Below are 19,456 nucleotides of genomic sequence, written 5' to 3' on the forward strand. Positions count from 1 at the left end.
ACATATTTGGTATCCCTGTAATCGTGCCGACTCATAGAATAAAGTTAACATTTTATTTACGCTGCATGGTAAACGGCGTAAATGTATAACGTGAAAATCAATGCTGGAATAGCTGCTTATTTTCAATTCTCTCCTAAAATAAAGTTAATAAAAGTTAATCGATATATTGTAAGCATCTAAAAATGGTACAATTACAAAATACAACTCGTCCCGCAAAAAACAAGCCCTTACACGGCTAGGTAGACAGAATTAAAAAAAAAAAAAAGTTAGGACTCTTGGAATGCGACCGTGAAAAAACTAACAATCCTTGGTCATTAATGCGCAAAATGGCCTGGTCATTAAGGGGTTAAAGTGAACCTTGAGTAGGTTTAGAGCCACTAAAATCACAAGCAGTTATGCAGCTGGGTTTAGTATTTCAAACCTGCCTACGTAAAAAACAAAAAAGTTTCAAGGAATAGTTTGGTAAATAAATTACAACTTACCGAGATGAGCTCAGTAGCGATATACGGCGCATGGGCATTTTGACCATTAAGCCCAGTACCGTACACTGCGCATGCGCTTTATGCGCCCGATGCTGCCGGAAACTTTACCCAGGCTTCTTTCGGTAAGTTGTAATTTACCTTCCTGAAACAGCCGTTTCTGGCCTGGGACACTAAACCCCAGCTGCATAACGGCACATTGGTGAAAAAGTGTATCCAAACCTACTGACAGATTTTCTTTAACCCCTTAATGACCGGGCCTGAAAAGACTTTAATGACCAGCTAAATTTAGTCTGTTTTTGCCTCACAGACTTTCAGCAGCCATAACTTTTTTATTTTTTCATTGATGTGGCTGTATGAGGCCTTGTTTTATGCGAGAGAAATAGTATTGTTTCCCCCCTGCAGTTTGGGGGGGGTAAGAATTTTTTTTTTTACGGCATGAATATAGGAAAAAGCGATTCTCTGCATTGTTTTTCTTGTTTATTTTTTTTATCCCGTTCAGGTTTCACGCTAAATAAGCCATTAGATTAATTATTCAGGTTATCACGGTCGTGCAGATACCTAATATGTGCAGGTTTTTTGTTTCTCTGTAATGTGGGGGCAATAAAATATATTTTATGTAAAATAATGCCTTTTTTTTCCCCAACTTTTATTTATTTTTTGTTCCTTTTTTTTAAAAATCCTATTAAGAGATAACTTTATTTTTTACTTATAATGTATTCGCATACTCCTGTATGCTAATACATTACACGGTGTCACTATGACACAGGCTGCTGTTTGGGCACACTATGTGCTTCCCTAAGAGCAGGCAAACGGAACAGACAGCCCTGGTGTCCTTTGTAGGTCCCCAGGGCTGACTGCAGAGGGACTCCCTGGTGTTTGATCTCATCACCGGAATCCCGGGGATGCAAATCAAAGAGGGGAATTCACTTTGATCGTGCCGCGGTCACGGACCGCGGAAATCAAAGGGTTAAACAGCTGGTGTTGGAATGTTTTCCGACCCCAGCTGTGTTCAGGAAGCTGCTCTGAGATCAGGAGCTGTAAGCTACAGCTCCTGCTTAGAGGATGAGCGCTCACAGGAGTGCTCATCAGCCTCTTCTACAGCGACGCCAAAATACGTTGCTGTAGACTGGGGACCTGATCACCTGACGTCAAAAGACAGAGGGCGGTTGGGTAGGAGTTAAGGACTTTTAGGGTTGAAATGAAGTCTGGCTACCCCATTTGCTCAGAAATGCAGTGTACTTGGAAAAAACTGTTTCCAGCGTCACATCAAAATTATCAGCTTTATTTCGATTCCTTAAAATTCACAGCAAGATACAGAGCCAACAGCAGCCCGAGACCTGTAAGCTGTTCTTTTAGTCATAAAAATGCTAGCACTCTTCAGGATTTACTAATTATGAAGAAAGTAATTTTATTATATTTTTAACTTCTTTTTAATCTCTTTAAATATTTTTAACAAGTCTCATTTGTTTGGTCTCTTAATTTTCACAAAGTGACATAGAATTTCCTGTAACTGAAAGTTTTATATATTATAGTTACATGCTGCGGTTGGGGTACGGGCATCTAAGAGGAATGACATGGGCAGGGGAGCAGAGTCTGGTGACAGAGCACAAAAAAGGTGGGATAAAGAGGAAAGGGTAAAGGAACATAGATTTTTTTTCAGCACATGTATTGCAAAATTGACCGGAAAATATTTCTCATTTAAAACTAAAACGTAAAAAAAATACATTTTTGCTGTGCAGGGTGGAGCTACTGCGGATTACAAGCAGTTCTCCGTGCCCTCACACGGCTGCCCATGCTGTGCAAAGACAAAACACTATTGCAGTTTTGCTCCTTTCCGAGCACAACTCTGTATAATCAGTAGAAGGGTTAAGCGGATTGAAAAGTAAAATTATATTACATATAAATAAATGGAGTGAGAAATAGATATATTGAAAATTCTATAATCATTTTTCAAAATAAGGATACAACGCCATCAAAATTCTCTCCACACCAGTCTATAATCTGTTTAATACGAGTCCGATGTTGACCTCCAGCTTGACTCTCTCCAATAAGTGCTGAGTAGGTTGCGAAGAGTACACCTTCAGATGCAGAAGTGTCTCCATATTTAATCTGTGAAAATAAGCAGAACACATCACTGTAATACCCCATAAACAATAAGGCGCTAATTACGTGTTAGAACAAGCCATGCTCAAAACAATACAGGAGAATTCTAAAACGAGGACAGAGGTCCAGAAAAGAGAGACACTGAAGCGCTCAGCTGTATTCATATCTCTGAAACACCTTAGTGAAGAGTGACCAACGTGCACGCCCACCGGGTCAGATCTTTATTTATTTTCCACATTAGAGTCATTCATCAGAAAAACCCTTTAAACACATGGGAGGCCAAATACTGAATACTATTTGTTGCTGGTATCTGCCTCATATCAAAAGCATTTACAGGTTCAATAATGAAGAAAGAAGGAATACCTTAAAGGGGCTCTGTCACCACATTATAAGTGGCCTATCTTCTACATAATGTGATCGGTGCTGTAATGTAGATTACAGCAGTGTTTTTTATTTCGAAAAACAATCAATTTTGACGGAGTTATGACCTATATTAGCTTTATGCTAATGACTTTCTTAATAGACAACTGGGCGTGTTTTACTTTTTGACCAAGTGGGCGTTGTGGAGAGAAGTGTATGACTCTGACCAATCAGCATCATACACTTCTCTCCATTTATGTACTCCGACATCATGATCTTGCTGTCACTCACTTCGGTAACGTTTGTGTGGGACTTACAGCACATCGAGATCACGCTGTGCTGTAAGTCCCACACAAACGTTACCGAAGTGTCGGGATTATGAATAGACATCGTGTCCTGGCTTGAAGCGATGTCTATTCACTCTCAAGAAACTTCAGTAAAGTTAATGTGGGTGTATGTGACAGCACACCATGATCTCGCAAGATCAAGATGTCGGAGTACATGAATGGAGAGAAGTGTATGACGCCGATTGGTCAGCGTCATACACTTCTCTCCACAACGCCCACTTGGTCAAAAAGTAAAAACACGCCCAGTTGTCTTAAGAAAGTCATTAGCATAAATCTAAAAAAGGTCATAACTGTCAAAATTGATCGTTTTTCTGAATAAAAAACACTTTTATCTACATTACAGCGCCAATCACATTATGTAGGAGATAGGGCACTTAAAGAGGCTCTGTCACCAGATTATAAGGACAAAAACCTAAATGTATCACAATATATCAGTTGTACAACCTCCTCCTAATGAGGTTCTGATGAAATTGCTCAATGTTTGTAATGTATTTTCTGTACTAATTTCACCTCGGAGCAAAGAACCTCTATATGAACAGCATTTATTTCTTCACACGTCCATATAGCAGTCTATAGATGCTGTGTTATTTGCGAAAAGAACAGAACTCCTTTAACCCCTTAACGACGAGCGACGAATATATCAGACACAAGCAGGTATTTATTCCCGCATAGCGACAGATATATCCGTCGCTCTGATCGCACTGCCAGTGTACCCACGCGATCAGCGGCAGGAGCACGGCTGTTATACACAGCCTGGCTCCTGCCCCAACTGCCGGAATCGAAGCGCGCTCAGATTTCGGCAGTTTAACACAGATGCCGCCGTCAACAGTGGCATCTAATGTGTTTGACGGAGGGAGCTCCCTCTGTCACCCAGAATCAAAAGAAATTGTAGGGCACCATGTTCCCATGGCAGCCGGGGGCCTAACAAAGGCCCCCAGGTCTGCCTTCAGCAACTGCCTATTAGGCCTAATAGATTGCCTGTCAGTATACCACAGCATTATTGCCTGTCAGTGTAAAACTAAGTGTACCAAAGCATTATATCAGCGATCAGCAGATCGCATGGTGAAGTCCCCTAGTGGGACTAAATAAAAAAAAAAAAAAGTTTACAGTAAAAAAATAAACCCCTTTTTCCCCCAAAAAAGTGGTTTTATTTAGTAAAAAAAATAAAAATAGAACACATACACATATATGGTATCGCCGCGATCGTAACAACTCAAACAATAAAGTTAACACATTAAACGGCCAGGTGAACGGCGTAAAATAACAAAAAATAAAAAGACAAAATTCCTTTTTTCTCCCATTCACCATAAAAAAATAAAATAAAAGTTATTCAATAAGTCCCATGTACCCCAATATACTACCAATGAAAACTATACCTTGTCCCGCAAAAAACAAGCCCATGTATGGCCACATAGACAGAAATTTTTTTTTTTTTTTTATGGCTCTTGGAATGCAGCGATGCATTTTTTTAAATTTTTTTAAGGGTTTTTATTTTGCAAACATCGGAAGACATAAAACCATTACATATTTGGTATCCCTGTAATCGTGCTGACCCATATAATAAAGGGAACATGTTATTTATGCCGCATAGTGAACGGTGTAAATTTAGAACGTGAAAATCAATGCTGGATCAGCCGTTTATTTTCAATTCTTTCTTAAAATAAAGTTAATAAAAGTTAATCAATATATTAAATGCACCCAAAAATGGTGCAATTACAAAAATACAAGAAACAAGCCCTTATACGGCTAGGTCGACAAAATAAAAAAGTTACGACTCTTAGGGTATGTTCACACGGGCTATTTTCAGCAGTTTTTCGGGCCGTAAAACAGCTGGGAAAAAAAACCGGAAGCAGAACGACTACAAATATCTGCCCATTGATTTCAATGGGAAATACGGCGTTCTATTCTGACGGGGCGTTTTTTTACACCTCATTTTAAAAAAAAACGCCATATAAAAAAAAGACACCCCGTAAAAAGAAGTGCATGTCACTCCTTGAGCCATTTTTGGTGTCGTTTTTCATTGACTAGAAAATAGCTCCAAAAATGGGCGTGAAAAACACTACTTTGAGTAAAAAAATGGCTAAAAATCAGGAGCTGTTTTCAAGGGAATGCTTTTTGTTAAGCGTGTGAACATACCCTTGGACCAAAACAGTGAAAAAATAAAAAATAATCCTTGGTTATTAACGTGCAAAATGGCTGGTCATTGCGGGGTTAAGAATAGATAGAGAAAGGTGTATAAAACAAGTAGACAAGAGTAGTGGGAAACTGACTGGCTTACCTTACTAAGAGCATGCACTGGAATACAGGTGGCCTCAATGTCTCGCAAGTCTCTCTCTGCATCACAGCGCAGGTCATTAGATACGCTAAACCTATGCAAATAAATAAAAAATTACACCAGTGAAGTAAAGGAGTATTTTGATCTAAACCGTGAACAATCTGGTACGGATCATCGCAATATATTGACAGACGCTAAAGTTGTCCCTCTATGTTATGAGAAAATTGCTCCACTGGATTCTATCACCGCCATAAACTTTGAATGGAGCGACAAGGCGCATGCCCAACCTGTGCGCCATTGAGGTCTTTCCAGTAAGCAGTCTTGCAGCTGGAGGGGGAATAGGGGACCCCCATTCATACTGTTTGGTGGGGGTTCCCAGCAGTTGGACTCCCACCGATCAAATAGTGATCACCGATCCAGAAAACAAATAATACTCCTTTAATAGCAGATCTGACTTTTTAGTAAACCAAATATGGAGGAGAAGTTTTAGCCTTGTTTTTTTTTTATCTTGCATAGAACTACCATCAAGATCATGTTATCAACTTTTCCCAAAATAATGCAGCTTATTTGTGGCGAGACTGGAAGAAGGAAGAAGAAAAAACAAACAAAAAAAACACATCAAATGAGGAGTACGAGTATCAAATACTCACAACCTCTTCTATAAAAAATAAAAAAGTGGGAGCCGCTCTGCTATGGCAAATGGAGTTACCCCCGCTATAACCTAATAGGCCATATTGGAAAGGGTTATCCTATTGTAACAATCTTTTTAAGGAATGTAGTACCAAAGCGCCTAACACCTAGTTGCTGTATGAATAACAGACACATTATTATACAAAAGTTTGGACAGCAAAATCACATATCAGCCTGGAAAAAAAAGCAGGTAACTACATTGACATAATGTAAATTCTTAATGCCCCATTATTGTTTGAGGAATTACCGTGCCTTTACTAGGTTTTCCCTGTTGTAACTGCGGTAAAACTAGTTTTGCAGTGCAGTACTGTTATGGCTCTTTGACACACAAGTTAATGCTTCATGTTAACATTCTAATAAAATAAAAAGTATGTCATTTGGCCTGGGGCACCCAAATGTTTATATAAAACTGTATATATGTACTGTCTTATTAATGCAGAGGGTATCAAGACATTTCGCCTTAAGCGTACCTAATCTTTCAGAATAAGCGGTCATTTGTGTATACATGAGGAACAACGGTATATCTGACCACTATATGACATATTCTGAATTTTTAACAGCTTTCCACTATGCAGACACCATCTCTAATTCTCAGTTTTTCTTGAGCTAGTGGGTGGAGCCTAACTGCTATCACGTCTGCCATACACCGCAGACTGAGAAGAGAACATCTTGCTCCCCAATCTTTTTCTAGGACACCCTAAGAAGCTGCAGGACGATGGAGGACATTATGCAGCAGAACTGAGCGGTAAAGCTGTGAATCAAGCATTGGGTGAGCTTAAACACTTACTAGAAGCAGCGTCTGTGTGTGTGTCTCTTTGCCTGTCTTATTCTGCTCCTGCTCCCTCCTCCCCTCTCCATTCTATAGGCAGCATGAAACCTGACACTTCATTGAGCTGAAAGTCTCATCTTTCAAGACAGATTTTAGCAGTGAATTGAGAGTGACTGATCAGTACATGGGAAGAAATGCCTGATAAGTGGAGAAAGAGGCATTTTTCTCTAATAAGATACATTACAAAGTTTCTTATATTAATTTGTACTATTGATTTATGCAGAGTAAGTTGAAAGGTTAGTGACCATTTAAAGTGGAAATCCAGTCAAACCAATCCTCTGATATGACAGATACATTTAAAATTGTCACAATAGTGATATTTCTGATCTCAAACCACTTATTTCCAGACCTAAAAGGTCTCTATAGAGCATTTTTAACCCCCACACACTACATATCAGAAGATTTAGTTCACTGGAAAGATAATAAATATTGTGAAAATCAGTAACTTTGGGCGATAATAGAACCATTTTAAGGAGGTGTATGTGTGCGTGCGTGCCTTAATATAAGGAATATGGCTAAAACCTAAAATAAGGACATTTTACATTGGGTGGAGAAGTTAGAATTTTTCAGACGCCGGTAGTTATTTACCAAAGAGATTTTTTCCTGCCCTTTAAGAAGTTTTCTAATATGACTCCTGAAACGGTTCGTCCTTTTCCGACACCAGCTCCATCTCCAATCAGAAATCCAGCTCGTTGGCCACTTGGGAGGATCACTTCATGTTGCTTTAGAAGAGCAAAACATAAAATAGGTAAAACCAATGCGTTCAAAAGAAAGTTTTAAGCTTTCGCAATATTGACATTACACACACCTGACAAGTGTACACTATGGCTTCAAGCTGTAAAGCAGACAAAAGCGCTTTGTCGACAATAGAACTAGGAAGGGAAAGAGTGTAGGTGATGTCTGGAGGAGGGACGCTGGAGAGGGTGCTGGTCTCCACTACTCGGTCAGGGTGCTGGATACCTAGCTTGGCTGACACAAGACAAGAAGACGGCATCTCAGTAAATAAAAAGTATACTTAGTATCAGAGTATAAAACAGAAATTAATTTTGCTGTTATATGAACTCACATTTAGAAGGCATATAATCTGCATAAGTCTCGGTGTGCCCCAGCTCCTCAGCATCTTCCTCGTCGTCATCATCATCTTCTACTACAGGATTTGATGGCTGATTAAAATGGAGAAAAAATTTTTTTTATTTTATTTTATTTTTTTAAATCTATGTGCCCTCATTGTTGTACTGCTAGTATTTCGGTCTTACCCGTTGCTGCACTGATGGAGTATTAATTATAGCTTGCAGGTCCTCAAATCTGTCCAAGCCAAGAAATGGGCGACTGGAGGAAAGCAGCTGATCGAAGATAAAAGATATGCATATCAGTGAAAACGACATAAAACGTATCATGCGATTACAGTTACGGATCGTTAACAAGAGAAGTCAACAGAATATATAGAAAAGGCACAGAGCTAACTTTTACCAATATAAACACCACACAACAAACGCCCTCCAACATAGCAACTGCATAGTACAATTCTGACAATGCAGAAAATTTGGGAAAGTCTAACTAAACTTTTAATAATCTTTGACATGTCATTGGGACATGTCAGAAATTTTGATTGGTGGGGGTCCGAGGACTGAAATCCCCACAGATCGCTAAAACAAAGTGGCAAAGCACTCACGTGCCGCTTCGTTTCTGATCGGATTTTCCTTGGAAAGTCGAGCCACCAGTGTCCGCTGTTAGATCAAGTCCAGAGTCAGCGCAGCCTTCTAGCAGGACATTTTCGAGCACTTCATGCTTCCCTCGGCTGACAAGCTTTATGGAGATGCTGATCTCATTTTCCAGCAGGACGTGGCACCTGCCCACACTGCCAAATGTACCAATACCTGGTTTATTAACCACAGTATCACTGCGCTTGATTGGCCAGTAAACTCGCCTGATCTAAACCCCATAGAGAATCTATGAAGTATTGTCAAGAGGAAGATGAGATGCCAGACCCAACAATGCAGACGAGCTGAAGGCCGCTATGAAAGCAACCTGGGCTTCCATAACACCTCAGCAGTGCCACAGGCTGATCACCTCCATGCCACTCCGCATTGATGCAGTAATTCATGCAAAAGGAGCCCCGACCAATTATTGAGGGCATATACTGTACATACTTTTCAGTAGGACGACATTTCAGTATTAAAAATCATTTTTGAAATTGGGCTTATATAATATTCTAATTTTCTGAGACACTAAATTTGGTGTTTTCATAAAGTGTTACCATAATCATCAACATTAAAAGAAAAAAATGCTGGAAATAGATCACTCTGTGTGTAATGAATCTATAGAATATATGAGTTTCACTTTTATATATATAGCAGCACTCACAAAAAAAAACAAAAACCTGTTGTACGGGTGCCCAGCAAGTCGTCCTGATCCTAGGACGGAATATCATATATAAAAAGAGAAAACTTGCAGCACTCCAGTGTGAAAAAAATGGTGGTTTATTCAGTCAAACACAAAGCGACGTTTCAGTCCTATTGTAGGACTGAAATGTCGCTTTGTGTTTGACTGAATAAACCACCATTTTTTTTCACACTGGAGTGCTGCAAGTTCTCTATATATTTTACACGCGCACGGTGATTAAATCCACCCTGTTTCATCTATTCTGAACTCCTGGTGCCGTTACTTTGTTCTATGGTTGCTTGATATAGAAATTTGGGAACGAATTCATCCCCTGGAAACGAGCACATGGCCTAATTTTTTTGGTATGTTGGAGTGCTGTGTTCATCTGCTTTTGGACACACATTAAAAACACACACACACACACACACACACACACACACACACACACACACACACACACACACACACACACACACACACACACACACACACACACACACACACACACACACACACACACACACACACACACACACACACACACACACACACACACACACCTTTTTTACAATAAACATTAAAATAAGTCTCAACACATAAAATAGACACATATTCAGTATTGGCGCGGCCGTAATAACCTGCACAACAATTTTTTTGCATCATTTATGATGTGTACGCTGTAAAAAAATAAAATAAAAACTGCTTTCTTTCACTTATTATTGTGAGGCGCGAGGTGTGATGATGAATTTAACCTCCATGTGCCTCACATTAATAGTAATTAACCCCATCATGTACCTTACACATTAACCCATTATGACTGAGAAACATGATGGGGTTAATTACTATTAATGTGAGGCACATGGAGGTTAAATTAATCATCACACCTCGTTCCTCACATCAGAAAATGGAAGAACTTTTTTTTTTTTTATTACGGTTGGCAAAGTATCGAAATCGCAATACTAAACGAAGTATCGGTATCGAAGTCCAAATTCTGGTATCGTGACATCCCTAATAAATAAATAAATATATATTAAATAGATGTCATCTTGCAGATTTTGGTTTCCCCCCCCCCCCCCCCCCCCCGATTTAAACTGTATTGAATCCAATTGTAGAGCAGGGGGCCATAATGTCCCCGCTCTACTATTCACTATGTATCGCTGGACGCTCACAGCTCGGCGTAGATAGGCGGGAGGCAGGGACGTCATTGCGCCAAGCCACACAGACTGGAGGAGCAGGGGGATCTCCTCTACTCGTCATTGGTACGGGATTAGGAGAGTATATATTTTATTATTTTTATTAGGCACTATCGGCACTGCGTGGAGGCAGCTATAGGGGCATTATACAGCGTGGAGGGCAGCTATAGGAGCATTATACAGCGTGGAGGGCAGCTATAGGAGCATTATACAGCGTGGAGGCAGCTATAGGGGCATTATACAGCGTGGAGGGCAGCTATAGGAGCATTATACAGCGTGGAGGGCAGCTATAGGGGCATTATACAGCGTGGAGGCAGCTATAGGGGCATTATACAGCGTGGAGGGCAGCTATAGGGGCATTATACAGCGTGGAGGGCAGCTATAGGAGCATTATACAGCGTGGAGGCAGCTATAGGGGCATTATACAGCGTGGAGGCAGCTATAGGGGCATTATACAGCGTGGAGGGCAGCTATAGGGGCATTATACAGCGTGAAGGGCAGCTATAGGAGCATTATACAGCGTGGAGGGCAGCTATAGGGGCATTATACAGCGTGGAGGGCAGCTATAGGAGCATTATACAGCGTGGAGGCAGCTATAGGAGCATTATACAGCGTGGAGGCAGCTATAGGGGCATTATACAGCGTGGAGGGCAGCTATAGGAGCATTATACAGCGTGGAGGGCAGCTATAGGAGCATTATACAGCGTGGAGGGCAGCTATAGGAGCATTATACAGCGTGGAGGGCAGCTATAGGAGCATTATACAGCGTGGAGGCAGCTATAGGAGCATTATACAGCGTGGAGGGCAGCTATAGGAGCATTATACAGCGTGGAGGCAGCTATAGGGGCATTATACAGCGTGGAGGCAGCTATAGGAGCATTATACAGCGTGGAGGCAGCTATAGGGGCATTATACAGCGTGGAGGCAGCTATTGGGGCATTATACAGCGTGGAGGCAGCTATAGGGCCATTATACAGCGTGGAGGCAGCTATAGGGGCATTATACAGCGTGGAGGCAGCTATAGGGGCATTATACAGCGTGGAGGCAGCTATAGGGGCATTATACAGCGTGGAGGGCAGCTATAGGGGCATTATACCGTGTTGAGGGCAGTGTCAGGGGGTATATTATACACAGTAGTGCTCCCAATGTCAGAAACTTGTATGTGCCGTGACATGATGTGGGAGAGTAAGGGGTTCCGGAGAGGGTGTTCACTTATTTATTTTTTTCAATTGGGGGGGGGCACCCGGGGATTGTGGCAAACAAGGGGCTGAAGATGCAACAAGTTTCTTAAGAGGCGTACGCGAAGATTGGTGTATAAAACCACCAGCCTTAGTAAATGTGCCTCACATAGTTAAGGACAGTACTTGCATCAAACTGACACATTAAGTTATATAATGCAATATAACAATTGTGGTAGAGAAAAAGACACTTCAATGAGGAGCTGATGCGGTAAGAAAATAAAAAGAACTCGGCACCACTCACCGATGTAGTGCTGGTGTCTTGCGGCGTGATATCCCATATTGTCGGCACATTATGGAGACTGTCAATAGGCAAAAAATCCTGCGTGTCCTTGATGTCAGATAAAGAATCCGGGGAAGAGAGGATGGAGTGGTTGGATAACTCATTAAAATACGTGGGTGGGTCCTTCAAGAGAGAACGATAGGACAGTTAAAAGATGCAAAAACAACATAAACCCTCACACTATTTTGATTGAAGAACTGGACTTGATGCCGATGCTCAGTAACCAGATATTACTTTGCAATAATTACAGTTGAAATGTACATGAATGAATTTAGGACATTAGGGAACTAGCAGTGAATAAAAGGAATACGTACAGTCTCTGTACAAATCAGCTCAGCTTTCCAGATTTACCATTAGCAAGACAACGGCATAACCAAACGTCCACAGAAATACTTGAAGACTGCTTAGGAGGACACTTTCATATTGCTGAAGCCCGACAATACGACTACCTAGAGAAGAAGTCAGATCTTTCCTCCTACAAACATTCCACATTATCTGCTCACCTCACATTTGTCACCTAGAGAACCGGTCTAAAGAAATATAATCCGTTCCCAATAATTATTGGTTCTCTGCATTTCAAAAAAAAGCATTTTAAGAGGATTACATGCATCTTTAACGGCGCGCACGTGGTACATGTTCTTGATGCATTTAAGGTCAATTCAACTAAACTTTATTTTTCACCTATGTTAAGCTACATGCACGCGCAGAATTTAATAGAGGAAAACCTGCATCAAAACAGCAGATAAACGCAGATAATTCCGCTATTGATATTGCAGTTTTGGATGCGTTCCCTGAAGCGGAAATCGGTGCAGATTTAATGCGGAGGATTGCTATATACATGCTGCGGATTTTAAAATTCAGCTAGTAATAGTAGTAAACACGCCCCGATGTACGCACATAATACACGCCCACTTGGACTTTTACTTTTCAACACGCCCAGTTGTACTTTTGCAAGCCTCATTTGCATAAATACAAAAATGGTCATAACTTGGCCAAAAATGCTCGTTTTTTAAAAATAAAAACGTTACTGTAATCTACATTGCAGCGCCGATCTGCTGCAATAGCAGATAGGGGTTGCAAAATCTGGTGACAGAGCCTCTTTAATTCTAAAAGACCCTCCAATCCGAATCATCCGGAGAAAGAGGGAAGCAAAAAACTAATTATCAACCAGCTCTGAATCTAGGACAACAATGACAATTACTTAGCATTAAACAGCCGCCCTTGCAAATACTACAGAGATAGAAACATCCGACTAATATGCCGAGAAATTTTACCACAACTGGAAAAAGTCCTCAAGACTGAGTTTACTGGAAACCATTGACATACCACACCATCAGGATAATTTCCAGTAAAAACAAACATTCATTCGCTATCAAAGTTTTTTTTCTACATAAAAAAAATAAAATTGTCATTGCCATCCGAAGTGATAGTTTGTTAGAGTGCCGCTAAATCCTAATAAATGTATGCATTTCACTGACCAATGTGTTGATCTAAATTAACTCTTGGACCGTGGACTACAGAACCTGGAGAATCAAAAGGCCATCTTACACCGGCCAATTTTGGCATGTGCAACGGGCGCTGATCAACTAAACAGCTAGTTGATCAGCGCTCGTTTGCTCCTGTCCCAAGGAACTTTGTATATGGACGAGCGCTCGTTACTCTGATCGCTCGTCCCCATTATCATCATGTCGGTAGCACAACTCCCTGTTTACATAGGGGGATGTGCTGCTGCAGACACAACGATATTTCACTTTTTTAAAAACGATACGATCAGCAGATGATCCAGTGTTTGCTCGTTCATCTGCAGATCTCTGCCCTGTCTACACAGGGCATTTATCGGCAACCAGCGTTCTATGAACGCTCGTCTGCCCGATAATTGCCCAGTGTAAAAGGGCCTTTAGTCGTAGGTGTGTACAGAACTCTGCTTGTATCTTTTTGAAAGGAAAAGAAGGAAGCTGAAAAAGGGTAACAACTATTGCTGTAACAAATAACTGAAGCCATCGGATGCTGGAAACTCCCTTTAATCACCCTCTAATTTCAGACAATGGTTTTATTACAGTTTAGGGGTTAAAATATAACCACCCCTTCACTCCCTTCTATCTCTACACAGGGTTTTCATTCAATTTCAGGGAAACGCTACTCAGAACAGACTTAACCCCTTAAGGACGCAGCCTAGTTTGGGCCTTAAGGCTCAGAGCCCATTTTTGAAATCTGACATATTTCACTTTATGTGGTAATAACGTCGGAATGCTTAAACCTACCCAAGCGATTCTGAGATTGTTTTCTCGTGACACTTTGGGCTTCATGTTCGTGGTAAAATTCAGTCTTTATTTGTGAAAAATTGCAAAATTTAGAGAAAATTTACAAAAAATAGCATTTTTCAGAATTTAAATGCATCTGCTTGAAAAACAGACGGTTATACCACCCAAAATAGTTACTAGTTCACATTTCCCATATGTCTACTTTAGATTGCCATCGTTTTTTTAACAATATTTTATTTTTCTTGGACGTTACAAGGCTTAGAACATAAACAGCAATTTCTCATATTCTTAAGAAAATTTCAAAAGCCTTTTTTTGAAGGTACCAGTTCAGTTCTGAAGTGGATTTGAGGGGCCTATGTATTAGAAACCCCCATAAAACACCCCATTTTAAAAACTAGACCCCTCAAAGTATTCAAAACAGCATGGAACAAGTGGAAATGAAATTTGCAAATTTCATTTTTTCTGCTGAATTTCAATTTTTTTCTGTAACAGAGAAGGTTTTACCAGAGAAACACTACTAAATATGTATTGTCCATATTCTGCAGTTTTTAGAAATGTCCCACATGTGGCTCTACTGCGCTTGTGGACTAAAACACAAGCCCTAGAAGCAAAGAAGCACCTAGTGCATTTTGAGTCCTCTTTTTTATTAGAATATATTTTAGGCAGCATGCCAGGTTTGAAGAGGTGTTGAGGTATCAAAACAATGGAAACCCACCAGAAGTGACCCCATTTTGGAAATTACACCCCTCAAGGAATTCATTTATGGTTGTTATCATTTTGACCGCACAGTTTTTTCACAGCACCTGTTTGAATTGGGCTGTGAAATGAAAAAAATGATATTTTTTCCAATAAGATGTAATTTTTTATCAAAATGTCTTATTTTCACAGGGAACAACATACCCCATTTTGTTGCCCAATTTGTCCTTAGTGCGGCAATACCCCATTTGTGGTGATAAACTGCCGTTTGGGCCCATGGGAGGGCTCAGAAGGAAAGGACCACCATTTGGCCTACTGGAGCTTTTCTAGTGCTAAGTAATGTATGCAGAAGCCCCTGAGGTACCAGTAGTGTTGAAACACCCGAGAAGTGCCCCCATTTTAAAAACTACACCCCTTAAGACATTCATCTAGAGGTGTAGTGAGCATTTTGACCCCACAGCTACTGTGTAAAAGATAATGCGCAGCAGATGGTGCAGAGTGAGATTTGCAATTTTATATATATATATGGCATGTCAGTGTCCGATATAGTGTGCCCATCATGCGCCACCGGAGATATACACCCCTTAAATTGTAATGTGGGTTCTCCTGGTTACGGCAATACCCTACATGTGGCTGTTATCAGCTGCCTGGGCATACGGCAGGGCTCAGAAGGGAAAGATGAGGGGGGTAAGCTGTGCGGAGTGCATCAGGGTAAATTAAAAATCAAGGGATGTATGATACATTTTAAAACAATCTTTTATACAGAGCCCTGGTTTTTCGGGACACGTGTCACATTGGTATATTGTGTTCTTCCTTATCCCCCTCTTATAGCAGACTCTGCACCTCTTTTGACTCTTTCCCTTTCCACCGGTTTGGGGAACTTCTCCTGGAAAGTGTTGCCCTGGTACGATGCGTGTGGCCTCGCTTCCAGAAGTACTGGGTGCCCCCCCTTCTTGGTCCCTAAAGATTAGATCTTGAAATTCCAGGAAAGTTCCCTTCTGGCCTGCACATCGACGTAGCATGTACGCATTGTACAAAGCCATCTGTATGATGTGCCCGGCCAGCTTCTTATACCACACCGCATGGCGCTGTAGGGCTTCAGGACTTGATATGACAAGTCCATCCCTCCCATGTACCTATTGTAGTCCAGGATGCAGTCTGTTTTGGGGGTGGCCTTTCCTTCATATATCCTAAATCTGTAGGTATACCCTGATGCACTCTCGCACAGCTTATACATCTTCACGCCATACCTTGCCCTCTTACCCGGCAGGTACTCGCGGAATTGAACCCTCCCTTTAAAATGTACCAGGGACTCATCAATAGAAAAACACTTCTCGGGGGTGTATGCTTAGGAAAACCGGGCACTGAAACGGTCTAATAGGGGTCTCCGTTTATACAAACGGTCAAAACTGGGGTAATATCGGGGTGGGCACGACTCATTATCAGTATAATGTGAGAAGCGAAGTATTGCCTCATTTATTTATTTTTTTAGGTTCCAGTTCAGTTCTGAAGTTGCTTTGAGGGGCCCATATATTAGAAACCCCTATCAAACACCCCATTTTAGAAACTAGACCCCCCAAAATATTCACAACAGCATTTAGAAAGTTTATGAACCCTTTAGGTGTTTCACAGAAATTTAGAGCAAAGTAGAGGTGAAATGTCCTTTTTTTTTGTCAGAAAATCCTCTTTATACCATTGTTTTTATAACACAAAAGGATTTATCAGAGAAACACAACTTAATATTTATTGCCCAGATTCTGCAGTTTTGAGAAATTTCCCACATGTGGCCCTAGTGCGGTAATGGACTGAAGCACCGGCCTCCGAAGCAAAGGAGCACCTAGTGGATTTTGAGCCCTCCTTTTTTATTAGGCACCATGTCCGGTTTGAAGAGGTCTTGTGGTGCCAAAACATTGGAAACCCCCCAAAAGTGACCCCAATTTGGAAACTAGACTCCTTGAGGAATTCATTGTAGTTTTCATGTCATGCATGCGGCTTTTTGATCAGTTTTTATTCTATTTTTAGGTGACGTGGTGACTAAAAAACAGCAATTCTACTATTGTTTTTTTATTCTATTTTTTTTACAGCGTTCACCGTGCGCTATAAATGACACATTCACTTTATTCTGCGGGGCGATACGATTACGGCGATACCAGATGTTTATAGTTTTTTTTTATGTCTTATGGCGTTTGCACAATAAAATACGTTTTGTAAACAATCATTCACTTTTTGTGTTACCATATTCTAAGAGCCAGAACTTTTTTATTTTTCCATCAATAAAGCCGTGCGAGGACTTATTTTTTGCGTAACGAACTGTAGATTCCATCAGTACCATTTTTCGGTACATGCGACTTTTTGATCTCTTTTTATTCCATTTTTTGGGAGGTGAAGTGACCAAACAATTGTGATTGTGGTACGGTTTATTAATATTTTTTTTTACGGCGTTCACCGTGCGGGATAAATAACGATATAATTTTGTGGTTCAGGTCGTTACGGACGCGGCGATACCAATTATGTATAGTTTGTTTGTTTATATATTTTTATTAATAATAAATGACTGATAAGGGAAAAAGGGGGATTTTTACTTTTAAAACTTTTATTTTCTTATTTTTACACATCTTTTTTTAACTTTATTACTTTGTCCTACTAGGGGACTTGAGGGCAGGAGGCCCTGATCGCTATTGTAATACACTGCACTACATGCGTAGTGCAGTGTATTAGAACTGTCAGCTACTCACTGACAGCAAGCATAGTGGGTCCTGAAGTTGTCAGGACCCACTAGGCTTCCGTCTATGGCATAGCCGGACGCCATTGTTTGGTGTCCGGTTGCCATAGTCACCATCGTCGGCCGCTATCGTGTAGCAGGCCGGCGATGGTGGATTAACCCCTAAGAAGCCGCGATCGCTATTGAACGCGGCTTCTGAGGGGTTAATCGGCGGGGGAGCTCCGCGATCGGTCCCGGCACATTGAGCAGTGATAGTCTGCTGTCGGAAACAGCAGCTATCACAGCTCATGAACGCGCCCCGCGCGAACGGCGCCGTGTTTACTCCATGACCTACTATTAGGTCACTGAGCGCGAACGCTACAGTTAGCATGACCTAATAGTAGGTCATGGAGCGTTAAGGGGTTAAAGGAGATATTTACTAGAAAAGGACAGAGAAGCCTAGCGATTACCACTCAGATATTCTAACTAACCACAGACAAAATACTGGCTTCACTTTACAAGAACTATATCAAGTGTGGAGTCCCAAGGTCCGCTTTCTTTCAATATTTTCAACTTTGTCATGCCATTTAGGCACAATTTGGATCCTCTTCCTCTCTCCCTTCCTTCACAGAACTGTAGTCTTCTTTGGAATACAGACTTGTCTAAACCCCTGACACGGGGGCGTACTCACTCCTTCAGTCCACTGGGTCGAAACCCTTTGAAAAGGCCTACAGTAAATGGCTGCCCAATATCCCCGATTTATCCAGTGAGTAGTAGGAAGAAGGTTGAGATTTCTCTTTGGTGGTCAGCTCGCGAGATTTCTTGATCCAAACCAAGTTTCTGAATAGGTTTTATTATGCAACTGTTAGATTGAAACGGATAGGGGGTTTTAGATGCGGTGCTACTCCTGGCTCCTTTCTGCATGTGGTGTGATCTTGTCCTAAACTGGTTCCCTTTTGGTCTGCCGTTCTCCAAGACCCAACTGTTAACTTTGATTTTCCAAGAATACTCACCTCGCAAGTTTGTCTTTTAGGGGGTTATAGATGGAATTATTTCAGACGCATATGGCAGGATATTCTTTAATAAATTGCAACTTTTCTTATGTCCGCAAGATTATAATTATTATGTGGAAAACCACCGAGTCCCCCGCGATTGCTCACTGGGTGGCACTAACAAATATAAACCCATGTACAAAGTGTTGTATATTAATCGCAGGTGCCCGTATAAATTTGAGCAAATCTGGTTGAGGTGGAGATGGACACTTATTTTTACTCTGCAGGTTAATTCTGGTATGATATAATTTGCCCAGTGATGCTATATGTAGCTTATATTTGGTTCTGCATTTATTTTAATTAAATTTTAATTTGGGGGGGGGGGGGGGCGATGGCCGCTTGAGCTGTGAAATTGCTGAATCTTTCTGAATGGTTTCCGTTCAGTACTCAACCGATGGGGTTCAGATTAATTAACTTTTTGTTTATACACGCATGCATGCATCTTGGGTTTGACTATATTCCTTATTCATAGTGTAAATCTCCTGGGAAATTGTGGTTAAGGTTTTCTTTATCTGTATTTTCAAAAAAATACAGTAAGTCGAAAAAAAAAAAAAAAAAAGAAGA

General features: G+C 40.9%; 1 protein-coding gene across 1 annotated transcript in view; it reads right to left on the reverse strand.

Annotated features, from left to right (window-relative positions):
- The window catches only part of SBNO2 (strawberry notch homolog 2), a 92,109-nt gene that overhangs the window by 44,164 nt on the left and 28,489 nt on the right, over nucleotides 1–19,456 (reverse strand). Inside the window, exons 5-11 of the mRNA XM_075825375.1 lie at nucleotides 12,144–12,305; nucleotides 8,343–8,429; nucleotides 8,153–8,249; nucleotides 7,895–8,055; nucleotides 7,675–7,808; nucleotides 5,571–5,661; nucleotides 2,448–2,591 (exon numbers count right to left, since the gene is read on the reverse strand). Coding sequence (XP_075681490.1) covers nucleotides 2,448–2,591; nucleotides 5,571–5,661; nucleotides 7,675–7,808; nucleotides 7,895–8,055; nucleotides 8,153–8,249; nucleotides 8,343–8,429; nucleotides 12,144–12,305 — 876 coding nt within the window. The remainder of the gene's footprint in view (nucleotides 1–2,447; nucleotides 2,592–5,570; nucleotides 5,662–7,674; nucleotides 7,809–7,894; nucleotides 8,056–8,152; nucleotides 8,250–8,342; nucleotides 8,430–12,143; nucleotides 12,306–19,456) is intronic.

This window comes from Rhinoderma darwinii, chromosome 1, assembly GCF_050947455.1.
Source record: "Rhinoderma darwinii isolate aRhiDar2 chromosome 1, aRhiDar2.hap1, whole genome shotgun sequence".
NCBI lineage: Eukaryota > Metazoa > Chordata > Amphibia > Anura > Rhinodermatidae > Rhinoderma > Rhinoderma darwinii.